We start from the raw sequence: 26,459 nt of genomic DNA on the forward strand, positions 1-26,459 counted from the left end.
TTCGGAAATAGCCATTGACCGAACCCTGTTTATTTGCATTTTCTCATAATTTCAGTTTCAAATTCTCACCTTAGTCTATTCCTGCATGGTTTAAGACAACATGAATTTTACTTAGTCATATATTGCATCATGTTGCTTAAGGGCATCCGGTTCATAACGAAGACGCATTCTTGGAACCGAGAAATCGTATACTGTATACATTGTCCATGCGAGCAAATTTTAATTAATTAAGCAATTAGTTAAGTTATTTATTTGTTTTTTATCTAATTATGTATTTATACATTTATTTGTTTTATAATGTTACATAAGCAACCCTAAAATGGAACCCTGCCTTCACGGAACTGTGAAATCGTTTATTGTTTACATACTCTGACGAAAACAATTGTACTTGTAGTTGTGTAACTTTTCAAGACGAAACATTCATCCCAAGAGAATAACCAAGACTCGTGAAAAATGAGTCAATTGAAGTGGCATATTTTGTTGCTCACGTTATTATGGATGACTGACATTTCGGGTGAGTCTTTTTTGAATTATAAACAGATGTACTACTATATTACCTATAACTACCCATAATCCTTAGCCAAGGCCGACCTGGCGTATCCTAGATTAGCCTAAGCTCCGAGCTTAATTTTAACCTATGACGATGAAATCACACATTTAATTACAGATTTTTATGTTATTTTGTCGAATTTGGCGATTGTATCTGTTGCAGATGAGTGATTACCTAAGCTCATTAAACTGTCAGTAGGAATTGGTGATTTGGGTCGTTCTTCCTAGCCCCGCCCCCCTGCGAGGTAGGCTACCAACGTGACCTGACCTGACCGAGGAGGCCGGAAATTCTGCAGTGAAATACTATTACAGGGGTGTATATTACCCTAACATTTCTTAACATAGGGCAGCAGGGGTTTGTTTTCGGGTACACAGTTTGTACCTAGCTACTAGCTAGGTACCTAGTAGTATATCCCCGGTATGCGCTTACAACTCCTAAAATACGACTCCAGTTGGAAAATTGCATAGCGTTTTCAAAGCCGCTGCCAGAACTTTGACTCTCTCACTTGGCCTAACCTACTGTATAGCCTAGGCCTAGGATTAAAAGCCATATATCGGAGAAAAACAAAATAAGTATATATATCATAGTTTTACCAGACCACTGAGCTCATTAACAGCTCTCCTAGGGCTGGCCCGAAGGATTAGATATTTTTACGCGGCTAGAAACCAATTGGTTATCTAGCAACGAGACCGACAGCTTATTGTGGGATCCGAACCACACATTACCTATATCGAAAAATGAATTTCTATCACAAAAAATAAATTCCTCTGGTTCTGCGTTGGCCGAGCCGAGAATTGAACTTCAGACCACCGCATTGGTAGCCGAGCGCCAAATCTACTCGTCCAACAAGGAAGTCGGAGAGAAAAAAGTTTTCCTTTGTTGAATACCTCTCAAGGTGTTTGTGTATTCATGGGACGTCCCTACAACTCATTAAAGATAACTCTAAATGACAAATTGCAGAGATTAGACTAAAAGTTGTTCAGCTTGTCAAAATCTACTCGAAAAGTAACTTACTTAACCAGTTTGCGTCAATTTACTTACTGCTGGTTGACATTGTGCCACACAGCACTGCTCTCCCGTAATTCTTAAGATGGCCGTAGTGCAGCGCTCCTCTCAACCCTCGGATCCTAAGGCTGCCACTGTACGTTGCCCCGACCAGATCGCGGGAATTTTAATTCCAACCAATTGTGGCTGCTCAATATGATTCATAGACCAATGCCCACAGCCAAAATTTCACCTTGTCATTGAAAATTAATTTGCAATGACATTTCTGGCTGTAGGTTTATTGACCAAATAAAAAGAAGAATTTTTGATGAGGAAATAAAAAAAAATAGTTTTATTTTTGAGTAGTGTGTAAATGGAAATAAAGTGTTAAATGTTTTAAGGATTTAGATGTAAATATAAGTATCAGAAAGTAACAGAAATCTGTGCCTTTCCCACTTGATCATTATATCTTCCTGTTGCTAACATGTTATTGCACCTATTGCTCAGAGTGCCAGGAATAACACTTGTAACAAGTGCTATTTTGACCGCACTAATGCAGACGTAAGTGAGGATCTATGTCAGGAGGGGAAAGGAAGCATTTACAAGGCAAATTCCTTAAGCCAGGGCATTGCCACATGACATGAGGCTTCCCCTCCTTGGGCTGAGATTATTTTGTGGGTTTGTATTACTATTTAAGAATAAAGATATAGACAAAAATCACACAAAGAAAGGACAAAGGTAAAAATTCAGATGGTGGGGCAAAAACTAGTCAAGAGGCAGAGCAGAATGAGAACGTGCGACTCCGATGATGGCTAAAAGGTTAGCGGAGATACTGGGCAACGAAAGAGTGGGTATCACCCACCTGACCATCTAGTAGTTAACTACCTAACAAGCTTGTTAGTGTGAATGGCTGGTTTTCCAGCTGCGCTGAAAGTATTTCCATATGTAAAGACTTAGGGTTAAAGACTTAGGGTTTGTATGTTAGGAAGAATACAAATTATACTAAAAAACTTTTTCCTATTTCTTTTATACTTTCTGTTATTCAAAACCTAGGTCTGTGTCCATTGATCATAATATACTCTTGTAAACTGGAGTAAATCTCATAGTTTGTAGAATTTTGTAAATGCAGAGTTTGTTGTGCTTTTTATAAGTTTTGGAGCTGCTCTTCATTCGGTTTCCCTATTGTAGTTATATGTTAAGGAAGTGCGTTTTTCTTAGATAATAGTAATGTTCATCTTATTGAAAAATGATTTAATGTATTGCTAAATATTGAATATAGCAAGAGGAGAGTCTCAGTAAAGATTTATAACGAGTTAAATTTGATTGTCATGTTGCTAAAAATGTTCTTGATTTTGATATACTGTATTTTTTTCTAGGAAATTATTTAGAAAATGATCACCATATCATATATAATTTGACATTGCTAGCTGTGCTATTTTAATTGCTTAATGTTGTCATGCCCTCTTTTCACAGAGAGTGAGCTTGGTAAGAGGTGCACAAGTTCCAGGTCTTGTTCGTACTCATTCACCATGATGGAAGAACAAATATGCAAAGACAGAGTTTGTCGCTGTAACCCAGAAATTGAAGTACGCTACAGTTCTGATTTGACGCCAAGATGTGACCAAACTTTTCACCGTAAGTTTTGCATTTGATTCAATAGTATGTAAATGTGATAAATATGATGACTTCTTGATATTGTTCCTATGTGCAGTCAAATTCCTCTTGATTTATACCTTAAAGTTGGAGCTCTTTACAATCTTGTTATCCTTCATGTGTTTAACCAGAAATTCACTGTTAGATCAGCAGTCTAAGGTGTCCCGTTGTCTCCTTGATTGGGATAAAGCCATCCAATGTAGATTTGCAAAACAGTCATATCTCCCATGCGTCTGGCTCGTTCCAGATGCGTTAGCAAAGATTCCCAACTCCAGTTTCCGTGTAGGCAGCCATTTGTTGGGTGGCGAAATTCTGAAGGAGCTTAAATAGAGGTCTACTCTCGAGGTCCTGAATTACTATAGTAATATCAGACTAGTAACTATGGAATGCTAATTTTTCCTAAAAGAATGAAAACATTGTATTTTTACCATAAGAGTAAATGTAAGGAAATAGCAGTTCTAGCATAAATAATAATTCCAAATAAATGGTTAGATAGAAATGACCCATCTTGCTGACATTGTCCCTTAATTTGATACTTGAAATTCATTCCTTTTGGTTTACTGTACCTCCATTCATATTTCCTTCCTTCCTTCCATCTTAATTTTCATCATTTCCTAACTGTTGTTTCATGGTGCAACTGCTTTGAGGTTTTCCTCGCCTTACTCTCGGTTTCCCTTTCAGTACCAATTGACCTTATAGGTCCCAGTGCTTGTCCGTATGCCTAAATTTTATATTCTGTTCCATTCCATATTGCTGTGGTAGTAACAAGTACACATAAGCTTTTTTTGGGTGTACGTGTGGCGTTTTCGTATAGGCAATAAAATAAGGCTAATTGGAAAAATAGAGACACTTGTGTGATAATATCATCTAGAAATATGTTGTTTTAGGGTGTTTTATCAGAGATACGCAATCACTAACATTTTATTCCAACTGATGGTTGCAATAAGACAGATGACTATCTTACAGATGATGAATTGATTGAAATTAATTCTAGATGATGGATTCATATGAAGATTAATTTTGTCTTTAAAAAATCGAGAGCCTATTAGGGAGCATTTGTATTTCATGAAAATTCTCATGATACCTCTTATAATATCATAAATCAATTTGCATATTTGTAGCCGAGGTTAGATTTGATAAACTTTGTTGAAGACCATTTGTGTGTCACAGGTTTTAGTGCTCGGCACTCTGTAGGTTAAGTGAGAAAATGGGATCAGTCATGACATTTAAATTGGTTTCAGTTTTTCTTTACTTGTAAGTTTAATGAAATGTCTTGTGCACTTGCTACTGCTGCCTTTGCTCTTTTTCTCTTCTGTATTCCCTGTTACCTTCTTTTACTTCATTGAAATGAACACCATTTTCTTTGTGGGCCTAAATGTTATGTCAGTGTCCTATGTGGGCTTGTTCCATATGAATAGGTTTCATGTTCTGATATATAATGATAATAAAGACAAGATTTGAATGGGAACATCTGTGGCGTTGGTTGTATTTGTATTTTCCAATTTCTAATATTTTTCTCCTCCCTTCTGTCAAGAGTTGCTTCTCACACTCTCTGAATGCGAGAAGAAGAACTGTTCTGAAAATGAAGAATGTGTTGAAAGAACTCCCGCCTTTGCTTTTGTGAAAAAAACGAATTATATGTGCATGTGTAAGGCTGGCTTTCTGCGCATCAATTCAACTTGTAGAGAAGGTAAGTTCGTTTTGACAGAGATGTTATCTTTGTTATGTGCTTGTCATAGAGTAGTATTTACCTCTGAAAGCATTTCCAATGTCGGTGTATTATTCAGCACAAGAGTTTGATTCAATCAGGTTAAAGTTAAGTATTCTCTCCTTTTTAGAAAGGCATTATGACAGTGTTTTACAGTAGTATTGTGCTCAGTATTATTTATATATGTACTGTATAGCCTTGTGACATAACCCAATGATTGGTCTGAAATGGGAGTGCAGCAGCTACAGAGAAAATTGCATGTTTTTTAACATTTATTAAGCAATGGCAAGGTCATGTTTACAGAGTTTTAGAATTGTATGATATTTGTATGAACATTTTTTTTTGATCAGACACTGTTATTTACTCTGAAGGACAGTGTCACAAGGGATAATCCCACTTTTTACCTCATTGGCCTTAAATCATTTGTGCTTTAATCATATGTGCCAACTTGTGTTGTTATTATCTGTCGACTTTATTATCCCATTTGCTTCCTTTCCCATCTTCCTATTCCCCTTAGGTGGGTAGCGCTGTCAGTGCATCTCATGTGATACACTGTATGCATTACTTAAGCTTTGCAACGTCCCTTCACCCCGTAGCTTCAACCCCTTTTATTCCTTTTACTGCACCTCCTTATATCTTCCTGTCCACCTTCTCCTATCAGCTGGTTCGTGGTGCAATGTTGAGGTTTTCCTCCTCTTACACCTTTCAAATAATTTACTCTCAATTTCCCTTTCAAAGTTGAATGACCTCATAGGTCTCAGCATCTGGCCTATGTCCTTGTGGCGGGATAACAAGCTTAAAAAGCAAGCTGACAAAATCCCCCCCCCACATAAACTTAACCAATCCAGCTGCCCAACTTACCCTCAGTCACACTTTCCTCTTTCCACTACAGAATATGCAGGACAATTGACCTATACCAACACACAGAACAAAAAAGACACAAACACAGAACTCACTCAACTGCAGACACTCCAGGCTATGCTGATTGAGGTCACCGAGACACTGACAACAACAACCAAGAACCACAACCCAACAACACAACAGCAACAAGGAACACAACACACTCAACCAACAACAACACCAAAGACCACAACTCAACACAGCAAACCACAAGGAACTCAACCACAACAAAAGACCACTGCACAAACAATTACTAACACAAAAAAAAAAACAACACAAAAAAGGCAACGCACACACCCACTAACAACACCAAACTTGACAATAACTAACAACAAATCAACAAAACACGACTTAAACAAATTTCAATGCCTTCACTAGACTGCTGCCAACACTACTGTCTATCACCAGCTCTGACTAAGACTGACTAAACACTACCTCAGAACACAGAACCCTAAACTCCAACAGCACCAGCAAACAACCCAGAACCCACCAACAGCTAATTCAGTCGTTAACCATCCAACCACCAATTACCCTCTCTCTCTCTCTCTCTCTCTCTCTCTCTCTCTCTCTCTCTCTCTCTCTCTCTCTCTCTCTCTCTCACACAAACACAGACATTGTCAAATGGAACTCCATAACTCCTCCATATTTCTTCCCCTGTTACATTTGACAACGTCTCCTTACACTCACAACACCCACACTAAATAGCCTTCCGCAACACCCACAGATGCTCGGATGCAGGTCCCCTGGATCTTGTTTGAGGTCCCTCATACGCACTCTCAGTTACACCGCCACCAACTTCTCCCAGACCACTTCCAGTCAGACTACTATCACTATCTCCCTCACTACCATCCTCCCAAATCCCATTCACTATCTCATCTACCCCTTCCAACTCTTGTCCGAATATCTCTCGTAACTCTGCCACCAAATCACTTATCTCATTTCCACTCTTGCCAAACTCCCGAAGAGACTCATTCATACTGCCAACTACATCCGTACCACCTGATTCCCTTCCTGGTGAAACTTCACTAAACCCTGACAATTCAAACCCACACACACTATATTTATCATTCCTCCCCTCAAAGTCATCCGTATTACATGCCTTATCCACCATTTTTACCCTAACACTAATCCCTCTATCATGCACCTCACGTTTCTCCCTTTCATTTCCTTTCCTTACCTTCTTCCGCTTTTTTCCACACTCAACCAACACCAACTGCCGATCTTTTAGACCCATCTGCTCACTGACACTCGGCTCACATTTATTCACCCTCAACCAATCGCCCATCGCACTCTCCCGAACATACTGTTGCATACTAGAGGACCCATCCAACTGAATCCCCTTAACACCTAGTTTCCCGAATTCCCTACCTGACTCATCCTCTTTCGGTTACACACACTCACCACATGACCTTCCATTCCACATTCAACACATTTTGCACGCTGTTCTTTACACATCCTAGCATAATGTCTGTTCTTTCCGCAGTTGCCTCAAACCACGTTTATATGGGTACCCCGACATCCACTAGCTATGTGCCCTGCCTGTATCCCTTTGTTTCTTACACTCGCTCACTAAGTGCCCCGTTTGCCCACACCCGAAGCACGCTCTTAACGCCCACCGACATTCATTCTTCCTGTGTCCTGGCTTACCACATCTATAACACTGCTGCTCTCGCTCACAACTAACTGACCCTACTCTTCCAACACTCGCACTCCTATCTCTTTTAGAGCAAACTACACTCACGTTTCTTGCCCTAACTCTCCTATCTACCACTCGCTCTGCCATTTGCCTCGGTCCTTCCAAAACTGCCTCCCTGTAGCTTTTAAACTCTGGTACAACCTCAGCTACTTCAGTCCTAACACTAACACTCCTTCTCTCTTTCATACACCTATCTAACTCGTAATCTTCTACTATTTCCAAAATGTTGTTCCACGTCAACCTTTCATTCGTCCATTGCACATTCTCCTTACGTTTCAGATTTATAAACTCATATACGTTCTCTGGTACAGTCGCCAACAACTTCCGCACTAACTCTTTACACTCATTTATCCCTTCGTCCCCAAACTTTTTCCTGGCTAATGTTTCTAACCTACAGACATACATCTCTTCTGCTCCTTTCACCTCTTTTTTTTCATTTCCACTTTTGCACTCCTTAGCATTCCTCTCATTTCCTTTAACTCGCTCTTCAGCTCCTCACACTCCACCCTCAACCTCTCATTCTCCACCTCCAACCTTCCCTTAGCTTCCTCGCCAACCGCAACTCCTCCTTCAGCCTCTCCATCTCCTTCAACCCTTCCATCCTCACTTTCTCCACCAATCACACAACTCACTACCCCAATCGTCCTGCAGCTGCCACACCAACAGTCCCTGTTCGGGCTCCAAAAAATAATGTGGCGGGATAACAAGCTTTAAAAATCGAGCTGGCTAAATCCCCCCCCCCCCCCCCCCCCCCCCCTTTCACACACACACACACACACACACACACATACACATAAACTTAACCAGTCCAGCTGCCCAACTCACCATTTAGCTAAGTGAAACTGAGTACTGTTCTGAAACTGTCAGGCATTGCAATTTCTTTTTATTCTCTTTAAATTTCTAATTAGTCTTGCCTTAAAAATACAAACATTCTTGATTTAAAAAGCCAGTCATCATGATGCAGGACGATTATCCAAGGCATTAATGTTGATACCTGTCATACTTTTCATTACAGCATCTCACCAGAGGGTACTTGAGTCATGCTACATCCCAAATAATGGTACTGCTATGTCATGTGATATCAATAAGAATAGTATCTGCAAAAGGGCAAAATGTGTTTGTTTTGAGTAAGTATAATAAGTAATGTTTTGATACTTCTGTGTGTTGTAATGGAATACATGTATATATATTTAAACATTATATGGCAGTCTCCTCCTAGTTCATCCCCATAGGGGAGTAGTGCTGGCAGTGCACCTCATGCAGTCCACTGCGCACATTACTTAAGATTCTTTGTGGCGTCCCTTTAGCCCCTAGCTGCAACTCTACTGAAATATCTAAAGAGGAGACGCTACTCATGAAAAATCAATGAAACGAAAAGAAAATATACTGAAACAGATTGTGGTATATGCTTGTTCAATGCAGACGTAGACTGAGCATAGCCTGGATAGAGAAAACTCTACTGGAGAAGAAATAATAGAAATAAACCACCACTGGGTCTCATAGTTTTGTCATTCAATGATATTATTCTTATTAATGATAAATTTCATATTGCAAGAAATTGGTTAACATGGATTTTTAGAAATAAGTAAAAAAATCATAGTGTTTATGTGAATTTGCAGATTATGTTAATGAATGTATCGATAATGTGTAATCAGTTTACGATAGAATGGAAAAAAAAAACTGCAAAATAATTATCACATTATTCGACTACTAGTATTGGCATAGGTGATATAACCAAACAGCAGGATTATTTATACAGTAGTCCTTCATACTTTTTTAGAAAAAATTTAACATCATATTCTGTGATCAGTATGTCCTCCCAATCATACTCTCCTTCTCCCATCTGACTTTCCACTCTTGAAAACTCTCTATCTCCCCCATTTCTCCTTCCACTCGTGTAACAATTGTTTCATAGTGCAACTGCTTTGAGGTTTTCCTCTTGTTACACCTTTCAGACCTTTTTAGTCTCAGTTTTCCTTTCAACACTGAATGACCCCATAGGTCTCAGTGCTTGGCCTTTGGCCAAAGTTTTGTATTGCATTCCATTCCATTCCTTGTTGTGCACTAGATTGGGTTAGAATAAAAATATAGGATATTTGTATACATACTTCATATATCTAAAAGGATATATTTTATATTCCTAAAAACTTGATTTGTGTCATGGTAAACCCATCAACTTTTTCCAAAGTTATTGAAATGCTTTGTCAATTATTAGGAAAACTGTGATTTAAAATTGCGAAAGAGGCTGAAGGTTCCCGATATTAAATTAAATTGAATTTGTCCTAAGGAAATTCATATTTTAATGTAGTCTACTAATATTTCAGCGATTTCTTTGCCAATACCACCAGTGGGAATTGTGAGCCAAAGGCAGATTACATTGCAGCTCACAATTTGACAGGTAAGCATTGTCCATGATGAAGGTATTTGTGTCTGTGATGTTTAGCCATGAAAGACCTGGGTTTGAGATTATAAATAAACAATGTTAAGGATTTAAGTATTTGTTCATCAGCAGTTTCAAGATGTTGACTCACTTCTGTGCAGAGATGTGTTCAGACTTTGCGTATGTGTGATTAGCTCAATGCATTCAGATCCTCAGTCTTTTATTATTATCTTTATTCAAAGTGAGCAAGTAGTCATTTGGAATAAGCTTATAAGATATTGTAGATATTTACATCTAAGACCAGTAGTGTACTAATTCCATTCAGAAAATGAAGGCAATGTTGTATGGTACTTTTAAGTCTATTAAGCAGTCCTCTCATTAACCTATGGGTTACTGGAGACAGCTTAAGTTGTCCTGAGTTTATCAAGGCAGAAAAGATGCATTCCTCATCGTTTCTCAGATTTTACTTTTCTGTGAAAGAAAATGATGCCTTATAGAAAATCGGGAGGTGAGTGGTCAAATTACTGCCACCTCCTTTGCACAGGCACAGGCCTTTTATTTTATTCTACCCAAAGAGTCGACCTTCAGCCAAGACAGTTGGATTCTGACTTTGTTAACTTGGGCCCAAATCTTTCCATAGGTCAGTTTAAAGGGGAACAGCACTTATTTTACCTTTAGGAGGCAGCACGTCTGTGGAAGCCTTGGATTCTGTAGCCTTGCAAGCGATGTCTTGTTGGCCAACTGGCTCCTTAAGAGGAGGGATTCCACTCTTTCTAGAGTACCAAAGTTTATTAGCCTGGGTCTTGTGGTAGGCGTCCAACAAATTGTATGACTTGCCAGTGCTCTTTGTGGGCATTTTGTATCTGGTCTGAATGTTGGTGTGGAAAAGGTGGGATTCTGCTGAATGGTTCTTTTTCTGTCTTCTTCCCTTCTTGCATCCAGCAAGCAGCAAAGCGAACAATCTTCAACATGGATCCTCTAGATACAGGTGAGGTGGATAGCGCTCTTCTCTGTTTCTTTATACAATGGACAAATCTCAGAAATACAACATCACTATTCTGCCCTATTTGGACAAAGAATTCTCTTCATAGTTCAAAGTAGTTAACCTATTGTGGCTTTCTAGTGAATACAAAGCATTCCCTTCTTTTTGGCACATAGTGGTATCTTATTCCTTTTGTGGTCAAAGTTTGAATGTCTGGCTTCAGGAAAACTCTTTCTCCTCTTGGTCACAGGCTTTCAGATCCTTCCTATACTCCAACATGGTCAGGAAGTGAGCCCAGGTGAGCTGGACCTACATTTGGTCATTGCTTACTTTTTCTCCTACCAATAAGTAAGTCTCCGAATGTAAAGGCCAAAGTTTTGTATTCATATGGGAATGTAATATTAGTGTAGGAAAATAGGGTAGATATAAAAAGAGAGAATAATAGAATAAGAGAGAGAGAGAGAGTTGCGTGAAGCAAAAGTAAAAACATAACAAATTTTCAATCAGTTTGTATTTTTCCCAACATACAATCCTGAGGCCTTTACATTAATGGTCCGCATCAGCTGCCTCTCATTCAGTTTATTCCGTGGGCTAGAAGATCACTGACTGCGTGACAGGATTCTTGAGGGGAAGCAAGATGAGGCTCCACCCACTCTTAGCCTATTGGCTGATGCTATGTATTACTCCGCCGTACTTTGAATTATGTTATGCAGAATTTTTTCATTACCGGTAATTCCAGCAGTGCAGGGGAATTTCCCCAATGTAATGGCCTCAATTTTGTATGTTAGGAAAAATACAAATTGATTAAAAATTTGTTTTTTTAATTTTGTAAATCATTGCACGCCCCGCAAGTTCAAGTTGGTAGATTGGGATGTTGCGCATAGAAACAGTCAGCTGCTGCATATTTTACAGAGAAATTTGATAGAAACATGGGAAAAACAGCCTCAGAGTTCTTGAAATCTATTAAAAGTGTTAAATGGGCACTAGACTAGTCTAAAGTGCTAGATTTGATTTTCGAAGTACACCAGAGGGTTGAAACTAGCAAATTAGATGTGATTTGAAAAGGTAACATAATGCTTCTTCAAATCTGAATGAGAAGTCTGCGTAATTTGTTATCTATTTTCTGAATATTAGATTTGTAGTTTTCTAGTTCTTAATATAAGCTTCTCTAAGACAATTCAGGTTTCTATCATTTCAGAGATAACTGACAGGAATAGAAGAGATGTCAATAGGCCAATTTATGCTTGTGGGAACAAATGTCTTATTGGTGATTTTATTCTTCAGAATATCGGGTCAGGCCGTACGAATACTGCATCAGCAAATCAGACTGTATTGATGGATTGGAATGTCATGATTTCAAGTGTAACTGTCCCGAGTAAGTAAAAATACTATTTTGTTTATCTTAAAGTACCCGATTTTTCTTCCTCCACCTCCATCCTATCTCCCATCTTCTGTCAGTTAAAAAGTTTGTTCCTTTCTTGCCCTCAACTTCACCTTAGAAGGACCCCATTAATGCCTGCCAGGGATGCATATTTCCCCATCTTGGTTTGGCATGGCAGCCCTTTTGAGAGTTCTGAAATGGGATCCTTTGTCTTTTTAGACTGCTTTATAGTAAATAAAAAGATGTGTTATTTATTTCATAGGTGAATGTAGGTATTTATAAAACAGGTGTGTTGACTACAAAGGTTTTAATTGAAAGAGTTAGATTGGAATTCTAATGTTGGAAATTTTGCCAGAAGAGAATTGTATGCAATTTACACAGTTGATTTACAAAGGAGAAGACTAGCTAGCATATATATTTCATGTGAAATGTTTCATTCCTTTGGAACATTGTCAGTTTTGAGAAATGCTGCAGGCTAGTTACAAGCTATTGGGTTCAGTTGAACCTCTTGATAACATTAATACCTGTTACCTACCCACCATCAACTTTAGTTGAGAGGTTCAGTGCAGAAACAAAATGATGCTAACAATTATTCTTCCATTCCTTTGCTAGATATTTCTATGTTAATGAGTTTTGTTTATTTACCCGGATCTTGTCTTGCCCATAGTTAGTGGTTTGATGCTGCTCAGATTAGACAAATTTAAGTCTTAGATTATTATTGTAATAGATTAGCTCAGTGAAACTACTAAAACATTTCAAAGATCTCACAGGGCTTCCCTTAGGATTTGTTCTTTAATGAGGGTTGAGAGTTGAAGCAAATGTTTAAGAAGTTGGACAGCTTGCCAGGAGGAGACCAGAGGGAGCTGATACCAGCCAAGCAAAAGGCAGTAAGAAGTGCTGCAGGGTACCAGAGTTGCAATACAAACTACCTTTAATAATATCTTCAGTAAGTCTTGCAAAGCAACCTGCATGAGGAATTTCCCTTTCAGGCCTTGCTATTACAATAGTACTGCTGAAATCTGCGACTGCGGTGCTGTTGAACTATCGCCTCAAGAGCAAGAGGGGGTGGTAGGACCTGCCATAGTTGGTATTCTGCTCGCCTTGCTAATTGCGGCATTTTGGCACCGCATGATCAAGAAGACGATCAAAAAGTAAGTTTCCGTTTGCTTGTAGGGAGTATACCATTAGATATTCATTTAATATTGCTCTTTCCCATGAATAACCCACTCAAGTGCATAGTGTCATGAGGTAAAAGTTGTCATGAAACGTAATCACATTTTGATGACAAAGTCGTAGGTTAGATCTGTCATAAGCTACACCTGAGAAAGTACAGTGGGGATGAGTTAGGATACTGCAACATTAAGGTGCAGATAAGTATAGTAACTGCTTGGTAAAATAAAATCTAATCAGCCATGTTACCAAGCCCAAACAAAGACATAATGCAATTAGTATAGAGAAAGAATCAGCCTGTCGAATATAGCGGTTAGAAAAAAGAGCTTTTAAATGAGTGAAAACTTTGTATTGTGAGATATACTACTGACTTATCTTTTCAAAAGGAAAGATTAAGTCTGCCATTTAGCATGTTACAGCATTGAAGAGGTTTGAATATCTTGGCATACTTTACATTTTGTGATTAGTCAAAATTTCCACAGGCACACTAAAAAGGAGAATGCCTCACACAATGAGGTAGATGCCACGGAAGAAACTCGCGGCACCTATGCTCTTCAGCCAGTGTCGCCGCGCAGTGAGATCAGAGGCAGTACATTTCCCCTGGAAGTTCCAACTCCGTCAGGTACCCCTGTAAAGCAGCCCTTACCAGATGGGTCTGATACCAGATCAGGAGCAAATCCTATTGTTTCTCCTCCTCCTCCCCCTCAGGCTTCTCTCTATGGCTTCAGTAGTCCTCAGGGTGCTTGTGCTTTCCCCCCCACTGGCCCTATTGCCCCACCCCCTTATTCACCACTGACCCCTACTAATGAACCTCCCCCACCATACTCTCTTAACGCACAAGAAGGAAGTCTTATTGCTCCCATACCTGACTCATCCATTCCAGCTGCTTTGCCTTATCCATACAGTGCAACTACCCCTACCCCATCTACTGTCAGCCCTGCTAACCTCACAGGATCCTATGGTGCCACAGCTCCACAACTGAATCCTTCACCAGCCTTGCCTTATCCAGTCAGTTCAGGTATTTCTGATCCGGTGTCCAATGCTCCAAGTGCTGCAAGTGCTCCATATTATGAGTTGGACTCCAATAATGCATCTTTGCCAAGGAAAGAGTAAAAGAGGTCTGTATACATTGGAGGATCAGCTAGTTGATGTGCAGTTGGATACCTCATAGTAGCAGATCACTTCTGGCATATGTGACTTCAAAGCATTGTTTGTCCCTTTGAACTGGTTACCTGTAATAGAAGGTATGAGTAATGAACTTTGGCCAGCCTAAGGTTGTTGCAATATTGTCAACATATGCAGGAGGTATCACTGTCAATGCATAAATTTTACTGCTGCATGTGATGTTAGTTTGATTTGCAGAAATGAGTGCATTTTAAGGTGTAAGGGTTTTGCATAGTGCATGCCATGGGACAATCAGACGTTATCTGATGCTTAAACTGTTGCAGTTTTGAGCTACAGCAACTGTAATGTTTTACGTTGTGGTTTTAAGCTAAAGCAACACTCAGTGTAGTTACCTGTTGTCTTGAGGATAGTTCACTGCCAACAATGGGAGCAAAAAGATATTTCTTGAATCTTTGCATTAAAATTTTTTGGCTCAGGAAGTGTAAATTAAATTTTCTCAATTCTGATACACTTAAGTATTGTTTTAACCTTTGTGAACTGCTTGTTGCTGTAGAGATTTTCCATATATATATATATACTATATATATATATATATACTATATATATATATATATATATATATATATATATATATATATATATATATACGGTATATATATACTATATATATATATATATATATACTATATATATATATATATATATATATATATATATATATATATATATATATATATATATAATATATATATATATATATATATATATAATTTTTTTTTTTTTTTTTTTTTTAGATATTTCAACTCTGTATTCCAGAGTTGAAATATCACTTTTAATTTCTGATTGACTTTATACGTACATGGCAATTTTTTCTGTTTTTATGTAGAATTTTAGGTTAGTGCTTGCATAACTTTCAAGTTATTGTAGCCATACAAAAATAGGTTGTGCCTTGCACTTGGGTAATTTTTTATAGATACCCTACCCCCGAGAGGGATACCTCTTACAGGGTGCCTTGTTTTGAACACTGTAGGCACTCCTAATTATTCTTAGGATGCTATTTGGCTGTCAGAATACTGATTCTGCCTTTTAATTTTTTTCACTTTTCTTTGAGGTCTTCCCACCTAGCTGTCCAGTTTTCCCCCATTTTTGAAGAACCCTGCCCTCTGAAAGTCTCTATGATGAAGTGGTCCAGATAAACAGCTTTAAATTGATAATTACTCATGAATGAATTTGTATCCACTGATAGTGTCCAGGGTAATGGATCCAAAGGAAGAAAGTGACTGCAAATCTAGATACAAAATGTATTCAAGTGTTCAAATGAGAAATGTAGCATCACTTTAGCTGCACAAAGAATGAGGTTAATTTTTTGTGCCTGACTCAAGTAATGCACAATGTTGCTGTGTCTTCAAACTTTGAAACTAATGGTTTGTTTCAAGCCCTTTTAAAGAACAAATGGGTTCCTGACATTCAGTCTCCATAAATATTGTCACTACACTTGAGAGGTTAACATAACATCTCCATTGCTATTAGTGTACAGATCACTAAGTTAAACTAGTATTTGTAAACAAATAAAACTCTGAAGAATATTGCTATAACCAGTCATTCTCCATTGTTTCACAGAAAGATTTTACTCTTACAAGATTTTCTGAGGAAGACGATTGTAGGGGTAGTGTAATGTAACATATTGTATTGTGAGGCTTAATTTTTAAATGGTTAATCGGCATATGCTAGGTAGCTGTAAAGCAAGCAATTATAGCTGATAGGATAACATATAGGTAGTCAACAGCCCTTGTTGACAGGTTCAGCTCTCTAGCTGTGGTAGTGTGAACAATGAATTAGAAGTAAGATTTTATTTTCTGTGAAATATAAGACTTACTTTATGGGCAAAACATGACTGTTAGATTTAAGATGAAATTGTTCTAGGTGTGTGTTCTTCATATTAAGCATTAATTGTGTAATATGTAAATCTTATACAGTAGTGAAATATTGTATCGAGTGCATAGGTTAAAGACTAAGTACATGTACAGTCAATGCAGACATGAATTTTTATTCATTTCAGTTTTATTTTGGGATGGATAATTTTTTTTTTGTGATGTGGAAATTGGATTCATCAAGATAAAGATTTCATTTCCCCATCTTTGAAAATTTTGAGAACTAGAATTTTTTTAGAACTGTTTGTAATTTGTGTCTTATCTCACATTTTTTACTGTGATCTCATTCGTAGCATGTTGAATTCTCTGGATTATGATATTAGTGTGTAACCTCTGCTTCAGTGTAATGCATTTCACTTAGTACTTTGTGCCTGGTATATTGTCCGTCCGAAAAGTCACAGAATTCCATGACGTTTGTGTCTTCCTTTAAATAATGCGAAAAGGAACATATTTTCATATATGCTACCTCATATACTTACATTTTATGCAATGGCAGTGTCTTCTTTCTCACCAGATGCCAGGGAACTTTAAAGGCTCGACGGTCTTCCTGACTTACAAAGCCTATCCACCACTGGTGCTTCTTGTGCGTAACCTCTCATCCTTGTTTTTATTGAGGGAAAACCCTGTCTTCTATCTCTTGCTTGGTCCTCAAACCGTTCCTCTTCCCTATGGTTTTCAATCTGGTTTCTCACATCTTTTAAGAGTGTGGAGGCTGTTAGTTTGTGCCCCCCAAAGGACCATAGATTCTGTGTGGTTACAGGAACCCAAGCATTACCCTCAAAGTGGTTTTTTTGATATTCCTTAGTTACTACACCCCTGCAATGGCACTCAAATTTTTGGAGTTATCTCTTTAAAATTGTACGCCAGGCCTTTACTGATGAACTCGACCCATTCAGTTTTCTCTGGACTCAGGACGAACCATTGATAGGTTGTGGACTCATTTCTAGTTTTAGGTTATGCACTTTAAGAACCCATTGGGTCTAGTAGGTAAAGCACTGTAGTACGGGAAAATCAATACAAAAGTAAAATTAAATGTACAAGAGTCATTACATAGGAGAGCAAAGAAGATAAAACAAGGTATGAAAGTTTGACTCATGCTTAGCAAAAGGAAAAAAAAAATTACATTTGCACCCAGTTTGAACTCAAGAACTTCCTATAGTTCAGCTATTTGACTTGAGGGAGAGGGACCATAACTTGGTTGGAGAGGGAACAAAAATTTTAGAAAACTGTATGGTGTTAAATATAGGATGATCAATTATGAAAATTGTTTATAAAGTATGCACAAAGGTAATTGAACAGTGGCATTTTTGTACTTAATACTGTTATTTATCTTTTTGTTGATTTGTTGTTGACTTGTTTACATCTTTGTTTATATACTTATTTTTATCAATATGTACTATGTTTCTGTAGTATGAATGTGTGTTTTTATGTCTATTATTAACCTTTTTTTCACTTTTTTTTCTTATATGGGAGTTTTATTCTGCAAAAGCTTTCGCAGCAAGTTGGTGACCATTTTTTTTATGTTCCATAGGAATGTGTACTCTCATTGAATGCAATGTGTTAAATGCATTGAAGGTCAAGAAAGGCCATGTCACTGGAAACTGACTTTTTCTTTTTGAATATAGTACTGTACATGGATTCTTTCTGACTCCAAATTCATTATTATCTTTTTGACAAAGTTTCTAGTTTCTGTAGTGCTTTATTTGTGTTTTCATGACAATGCTACATGACAGTTACTCATATGACAAGTAACACTCAAAAGGTTGTATAGTTACGAATCTCTTCTTTCTGTATTTAGTACTGTTTACCTTCTGTTAATTATTTTAAACAAACACCATATTTCCTTGAAAGCTTGAATTTCAAGTCAATGGTCCCTTTGATGGGCTTGTTCCATATGGATAGGGTTGGTTCATCCTCTGAATAATAATATTACTGGTAATATTAATGGCTTTGCATAGGAATTGGCATTAGGTTGGGCTTCTAGCAAATGCCTACGATGGCAAAGATTGATTAAAGTAGAGGAAAAGGTCACCTATTTTTATCTTGTAGGATGAGGTGATCCTGTCTATTTCTGTCCTACTGTAGAAGGTGGCAAGGACCCTATTTGTGAGAACATCTATTACTGTAATTTACAGAGATAATACAGTTTACTTTTAAGTATATTGTTTTTGTTATATATATATTTATTGAAAAGTTGCAAAATATTGTGTCTCTTGTTCATTGTGGATGCACCTGGAAAGGAGGCAGTTTAAAATGTCAGAGATATTGCTGAGATTTGGATATTGGCTGTCATCAAATGTTTTTGAAATTATACCATAATTGTATTGCACAAAGGCTTAGGTAAAGTGATCTGTAGACTTATTGCATGAGATCCATGTTATTATTTGTGAATGAATATATATACGTACATATATATGTTATGAAGTACTATAAAGCTTTTATCTTATAAGAAACGTTTTCATTCATCCTTCCTACATCAGTGCAACTTAAGCATTGTTTAAGGTTCTTTGCAACGTCCCTACAAACCCTAGCTGCAACCTTTCTCATTCCTTTTTACTATACTTCCGATGATATTCTCTTTCCTCCATCTTACTTTTCACCCTCTCCTAAAAATTCTTTCAAAGTGCAACTGCTTTGAGGTCTTCCTCCTGTTACGCCTTACAAACCTTCTTGCTGTCATTTCCTTATCAGCGCTGAATGACCTCATAGGTCCCAGCGCTTTTCCTTAATTCTATATTCCATTCAATTTTATCTGAACCTGTGTTTTGCATTTAATGTTTTATGAATCATTTCTCACACATAGTCTGGATAGGATTGAATTCCCTTGCATCCTACACTGCAGGTGTCTGTCCTATTAACTGGCATCACATGATCATGAACCTCTTTCTGTCACTTTTTGTTCTTTTTTGATCTTTCGTAATGAAATCTGAGAGGATCTGATCTTGTTTGTCTTCTACCGGGTGATGGTAGGGGGAGACATGACACAGTCACGCCTCCTGCAAACCGGTTTGTCCACCCCCAGGTGGTGGGTGGGGAGGGTAGGGGAGACCTCCACCCTCCTCCCACAAACCTGTTTGTTTACCCTGGGTAAACAAACAGGTTTGTTTCCTGGCATCTGGGTGTGGTCTGGGTAGGTAGGGGATCGGGATAGCAGGGGAGGCAGCATGCCCGGGTTCCTGCGTGCGTAGCGTATGCCAAACAAAAGATAAAAATAATCGCACTTTTGAGGAAATAGAAAGAACATAATTATCCTTGTTATACAAGTTAAGGAATTTTTAAAGCAAAGAATCATTCAACAGTTTGTAAGATTTATAAGAAAATATACCGTACAATTATTTTGAGAGCAAATATTGCTGTTCTATTAAAGCATAACACTTGAGTCCAACCCTTAGACACTTTCAGTCCTTTGGTGCTGTGGTTTTTACGACGCCACGTTTCAGTATCAAATCAATCAACTGGTACTATGTAAAATCAGGATATCTTCCACCTTTTATACACTCGCAACTGAAAGATATTATCTTTTACACTTGGTGACAATAATGACTAATATCTTTATAACACCGGGTTTTTTTTTCTAAGAAGATTTTACAGAAAGTCAGTCGAAAAGTAACAAAGTTGGACACTACATAATTTTGTATATGTTATTACTCATGCCTACCTATATGATAACCACATAGATCTATATTAGTTTTGATTTTGCACAACCCTTTTTTTTTTTGTCGTTCTCTCTACTTCAAGAATGACAGCGAAAACAGGCCATCTTCAACGTCATATCGTCCAAAATGCTTCGTACAAACGCGCAAACATTTTCTCCCTGCCGATGCGGGACCGTGACGTCGTGAAGATTCAGTCGAAAACCGGAAATCTGTCCTGAACGAAGAAGAAGTGTCTGAAGTCCTCTCCCGACATCCCCTTCAGGGCTGTTGCCAATCTCTCTCGGAAAGTAGTGCCGCTCGTCGTGTCGGGAAATTCCGGGCCGCCACCGCCGCTTCCCGGTTTGGTGACGTCACATTTCCTCCCCGTGACGTCACCGGGATCCCTCCTAGTACCGAGGTTCCCAAGGGTGAGGTGCATCTGCCTACTACGTGATTCGCTGAGAGCTATTGACTGTGGTGGTGCTTTCGTGGCGTAACTACTCATGTTTGACGCTTCTGTTCGAGAAAGTAACCGTCTCTATACACTTTTCGAAGTCCTCTGTGGTAAGACCAATGTGGAAACCAGCGAAGAGAGCTATCTCAGAGAGTAAAATAGATACAAATCTCTCAAGAAACGGTCCACCTCACTTGAATGCTGACAAGCAACTGGAGAATGGATTTTCCATTTCCTTAAATTTAAAGCCGGTATGGAACGTGTTCCTGGAAAGCTGATTAGTCACAGCTTCCCTGTAAATTCCTTAGAGAGAGAGAGAGAGAGAGAGAGAGAGAGAGAGAGAGAGAGAGAGAGAGAGAGAGAGAGAGAGAGAGAAAGGTGTGGGCGCTAATCTAAATACAAACTCAATGAAAATTTATCATTGAAAATAACACTAATATACTTTCATTCCATCTCATGGTCCCATACAAATACAGAATGCAGATACAAAATATATTTTTAAAAATTACAACTAATAGTAATAATGAAGGTGATGATGATGATGATGATAATAATAATAATAATCAAATTAAATAATTAAAAATAATGGTATTAATGATGTTGATAAATGGCATACGAAATGCTAGGGAATTTTAGATGTTACAGAACAGCATTTACTTGTAAGTATGAGGAACCCCCAATTTCCTGCACCCCAAGCCCCGACCCCCGACCCCATTCCAAAAATACCCCTCCCGTGGTGCAATGTAGGCTCTACTTATAAGGCTCATTGCAGCATAAATAAATAGGTAAATGAATGGATAAATAAAATAAATAAGCAAATAAATAAATAGATGAATAAATATTTATTTCAAGCGATACATAGAAAATAAGCGAGTTTATTTATGAAATAATTAGAACTTAAGCCAAAGGCGAAGCCCGGCGACCTATGAGGTCATTCAGCTTGATGAACAGTAAATCGGACCTTCCGTCTCGAATTAAGTCACATTAACAGGATGTGTCCAATGAATGGTCAGGCGTGCAGGTGAGAGAGAGAGAGAGAGTGAGTGAGTGTGTATGCTATTAGAACTATAGCTGGTTCACTTAAGGTAGAATCTTGGGTGAGCCCTAAGCCTGCGAGACATTTGTTTGGCAGCCGCTGATTGGCTGGGAGCTGCCTACCTCCCGGTACCAGCCAAACAAACCTCTCCTAAGCATAGGGTTCATCCAAGAATCTATCTTAAGTGAACCAACTATAGTTAACCAGAGAGTTAACTCTAGACTCATTCGAGATGACAGCTGGATACGCTCTGAATGTAAATTATTATTATTATTATTATTATTATTATTATTATTATTATTATTATTATTATTATTCAACCTGAATTCGAGGCCAAACATCATGAAACTGAAGAAGAGGAAGAATACGCCACGATTGACGAATGGAATGAAAATGAAGAGGGAGAAGAATACGCCTTCGGCATCCAGCCAATTGGAGCTCTCCCACCCCCCCTCCACACAACACCTCCTCCAGGCAATATCATCGACTGGACCAAAGCAATTGCATATTTGCAATGCCCTGGAACTTGACTCAACACCACCAAGAGACAGCCAGTCAGAGTGCTCATCTCATCGCTTTCGTAACCCTGAACAAATAAAGCCAACAGAAGTTACTACTTCTTTATCAGACTGTGATTAATCTTTAACCTTTATTTAACTGAACCTTTTCAGAAGGTTGTCAGATGCACAGAGAACTTTATGCAATTAAGTACAGCGGAAACAGCTACCATATTGAAAAATACTGTCCTTTTAGGTCTCCTTCTTAATAATAATAATAACAATGATGATAATATACTTTAAAAGAATGGAAATCCTGTATACGCCATAAAGTTTAAATGTCGCCTTCTCAGCTTGGCGTAAAGTTTCTCCAATTCAGTAGGTAGCTGAAATTACGGCACCAAGGGCACATGCAAGGAATATTTGTACCTGAAAACGGGTTATTAATACCCACCGCCATTAATGATTATAACTATGCACGTCTACATACGCGTACACACATAAACTCACGATTTAAGCTGAATCAAGGTTGGACCACCATAGGCCTATGAGTTTTACTCTATATAGGAGACGCTCACTGCCTCAGACGTGCATCTAATAAACAACAAATAGATGAGAGAGGTGTTACTTCTTTAAGAACACCAGAAAGATATACATATTGTCAAGAGAATGCTAGTCACTAAATGGAACGGTGACCAATTAATGCATAGCCATATATAGGTCTATTACTGAACCCCGCTATCTAGACACACTGCTGGCTTAAGCTCGTTATAATCTCACAACAAAAGTATCTAGAACAGCAGCTATTTATGTCTTAAACACGATTATGATAATGAATTATAAAAAGTAAAAAAAATTGATTTTAAAGATGTATGCTTATGTCGTCAACTTGTCTACACATCAACATCTACTCGGTTTGCACCAGTAGGAGCTAGTTCATGCAGTCATCTTGATAACCGATTTATTGCTTCCTCTGGTGAATTGTAGACAGTTGTCGTAATTATTTGTCACTTTCCTGAATCTATTAATCATTTAGATAAAGTAAGGGTGAAAAAATCCATTTGTTTATGTGTAGAATACATCATATCAGATACATCCTCTGCAGTTGTAGTCTGATAATGTCCTGTTTGCTTTATGAATGTAGCAGTTTATCAGAAACGCCTTAGAATGCTCAGAAAGACGATTTAATTGACTTAAAATCTACTCTTTTATCACTGTCAGTGCCAACTGGTACCGAGTTAGTGACATCATGCGTTGCCGATCGTGCTTCGTAATATAGAAGGTTTTGGGACTAAATATATACAATATATCCTCTCCCTTTTTGTAAATCTTGCAGAATAGAATTGTGGGTAATCTGAGACTTACATCCTCTCATGCACTTATCGAAAAGTTTATCTACTTGAAATCATATATGTTACATTATTTTGTCTGTCATTTGTGTCTTTATTACGAAGAGTTTCTCTATGAATTATAGATATTAATATTCTTATCCTATTCGTAAATGAACATGATTTATCGTTACGTCTTGTTTATGGAGTGGCATCATGGCGACAATCAAAACGTCACGGAAAAATGAGATACGAGATCAGTGACTAACTAGGGTTAAAGATCCATATGATACGAAGTGAGACGCTATATAATGCACCAGAGATGGTTGAATTCGCCTTCATTACAATCCAATAAAAGCGTGAAAGACGCGAAAGTATCATTCAGAGGAAAGGAGATAAGTAAAAGTACTGGCGTTGAATAGTGATCCCTTGGAAGAATTTCACCGCCGTCTAAAGCGCATTCGACATGATCGTAAACTTTGGGAGAATTGCAATATTTTATCGAAAATGCTTTAAAACATGATACTAAATATTTTATAATATATTTAAAAATTAATTTGAGTATTTTGAAGAAGAGATCCGTCGTCTAAATCTAATTTATCGTGATATTTTACTCTCAGGTCGGAGACACCGTTCGAGCCAAGTGTTTGTGAACCTTTGTTGTTGTGCCAGCCCCGTGAATATTATCGCGCAATTTGGGGTCATCTCATGATTTCGGGCATCGGGTTGGCGTGCGTGACCCCCCACAACCTAGCATGAACATTGAAACATGTTCAAGAAAGCCGCTGCATCGTCAGATGTGAAGAAAAGCCAGTACAAATGCCTCGACTTGAAGAGAGATACGCCCACCCGCCTGAAGCATCTGCGGGCTGTCTTGGGTGAGAGCTCAGTCTTCGCCCCTTTTTATTCTTTGGCCTCCATTATCAGTCGATTATTTCTTTCGTCTAATTATCAGGGGGATTATTAGGTTCATTTTGGCTAAGAGAGACGCTTGGTATAGGCCCGGGTTACGTCGTTATCGTCGTGCATATTTGAGCAATTTGCGATACGGCCTACCGTAGGCCAGGTTAGTCATCGGCCCGTATCGCGTACTATTGTTATTTTGCCTGTTTTAAGTTTATTTTAGATTATTTCAGCCTGTAATTCTGTTTAATTCTTAAATATACCAATTTTTTTCATTAGAGAGGAGGCTGGGTCAATTGTATGACGTTTTTGGGTCTGTTAGGTGATATCTAGAATGATAGGGTAAAAAACCGCAGGGTACAGGAGTGGACCATGTACGATCAACGTGAACAATCCCAAAAAAAGTACATTATAACGCGTCCTGACATCGGAGATGGGCATCAGTCGCAACTTCTTGTTGGTGAGAAACAGAGCTAAAGACCTCTACTCTCCTTTCGAAGTAAGTATTTTCTCCAAAGTTAGAAATTAAGGCCAAATTTTAAGATTTAAACAGAGGGTACTGAAAATGGAGCCCACGGCAGTGGAAATCTCACCAAAATACGTTCAACATTTTTACTTACAACTCAAAATATTTAGAAGATTGACGCCATCTCGATGTTTACGGAGTCGCTTGTGTCAATAAACTAACCATTTCCTGTGATAAATCCGCACACCACTTGTACCCACAGACGCTGGAGCACTTTCATCACAACAATCGAAAAACGGTCCCTCACCGGCTTGTTTGTTATAGTAAACAACTGTTTTGGTAGAAGAAGACGACGAAGCGTGCACTTGGATAATTTTTTAAATAAATAGTAAAACATCAATATTTTACATATTTATGATGATTAATTTGAAAATATTCGTTATTGAAAAAGTAACTCGGTTCTAGGGTAGATCACCACGGCAGGCCAACCAGGCCACCTATATTCAATGCTTGCCACCCTCCGAAAAAGTACATTATAGGGTAGAACATCACGACAGGCCAACCCTCATCACGGTAGACGGGTCTTATTCACTCGATATTTAATTGGTGAAACATGAATACAATTGCAACTCTAAGCATACCATTTAAAAGACTGAAGTTTCGTCAACATATTGTGATATATGAAAGCCCCATACGAACTAAAATAAGCATGTGAGCTCTTCGTAAAAATATGTTTTCAAGGCAGTTTTGAAATCCAATATGGCGGCTACGTTTTGCATGGACGGTTCTCATCAGTGACGGCCACCATCTTTCCCCAGCCTTCCCAGCACTCATTTGAACAATGTTAGCGTATGTATGTAACGTTTATTGATCTTACTCAAGATTGCAGTTGTAATCAGCACAATAAAACAACATTTTGTTGCCTATATTAGTGAAAGTATGAAACTTGTTATTCCCGGGGTTATGGTTGGAACTGAATTCATTCTTACCTTGTAATCGGCGGTTTTTATCCTTACTGCCATCACAACTGAAACTCCACAGTGCTTATTTGATTGTTATTATACACATTTTGGTCTCAGTTCACTCCACATTGCACTTTAAACCCGTTGCTGTTCCTGGTTTCTAAGCGCGCGCGCCATAAACACAATTTCGAACAGCAGACGACGACAGACGACAAAAGTGCAAAGTTTTATTCCCTAAACTGTTTACTTTACTCGTTATTTAGTTTAAATTTACTTTGTTATTTAAAAATTTTGATATAATTCATGTATATTATCCCTTTTTGCAACCAAATTACCCCGAAAAATTACAGATATTTCTAAAGTAGATAAAATCAAATGTTTTCTAACGTTTTCGTACATCTGGCTGCCGAAAACCATAGAGGAACGAATACGGAAAAGTGCAGAGGAACGACTACGTTTTTTTTTTTTTTGCTTTTTTGTTTTTGCTAGCACTTTTCATTGATTTCAGTCTTTATTAGTATTTTGAATTTATTTATAATCGTATGCCAGAAATAAATGTAACCTTTAATGTTTGCATGCTTTAATGTTTGCATGCTAAGAAATGGCAAAATCATCGTTGCCACATTAGTGGAGGCTTCACACATACGCCGTTCCATTATTATCCTGTTAAGCGTCCGCCCCTGATGAGCTCGCTGCTAACGTACCGTCACGCTTTTTT

At 38.1% G+C, this 26,459-nt stretch overlaps 2 protein-coding genes across 14 annotated transcripts in view; both read left to right on the forward strand.

The window, feature by feature from the left end:
• The first annotated feature begins 172 nt into the window (after nt 1–172).
• On the forward strand, nt 173–15,089 carry LOC135203738 (tyrosine-protein phosphatase non-receptor type 23-like). Of its 2 annotated transcripts, XM_064233664.1 has the most exons (8): nt 178–514; nt 3,008–3,169; nt 4,722–4,877; nt 8,507–8,618; nt 9,816–9,889; nt 12,138–12,228; nt 13,224–13,385; nt 13,887–15,089. In XM_064233664.1, exons 1-8 carry the CDS (start codon nt 454–456, stop codon nt 14,515–14,517), a joined length of 1,449 nt encoding a protein of 482 aa, XP_064089734.1. In that variant the 5' UTR covers nt 178–453; the 3' UTR covers nt 14,518–15,089. The 2 variants fall into 2 exon arrangements, with proteins under 2 accessions (XP_064089735.1, XP_064089734.1); XM_064233665.1 differs by lacking the exon at nt 4,722–4,877 and having other exon boundaries at nt 173–514.
• Nucleotides 15,090–24,026: 8,937 nt separating this feature from the next.
• LOC135203741 (ral GTPase-activating protein subunit alpha-1-like) overlaps nt 24,027–26,459 on the forward strand; it is a 217,753-nt gene continuing 215,320 nt past the window's right edge. For 10 of the 12 annotated variants that reach the window (XR_010312009.1, XR_010312010.1, XM_064233673.1 and 7 more), the window contains exon 1: nt 24,027–24,288. Coding sequence is in view for 10 of the 12 variants with exons in the window: in XM_064233673.1 (XP_064089743.1) it covers nt 24,180–24,288 (109 nt within the window). In the remaining 2 variants the exon portion in view is untranslated. The remainder of the gene's footprint in view (nt 24,289–26,459) is intronic. The other 2 variants (XM_064233675.1, XM_064233683.1) reach the window with 1 other exon arrangement.

The sequence above is a fragment of the Macrobrachium nipponense genome, chromosome 36, assembly GCF_015104395.2.
Source record: "Macrobrachium nipponense isolate FS-2020 chromosome 36, ASM1510439v2, whole genome shotgun sequence".
NCBI lineage: Eukaryota > Metazoa > Arthropoda > Malacostraca > Decapoda > Palaemonidae > Macrobrachium > Macrobrachium nipponense.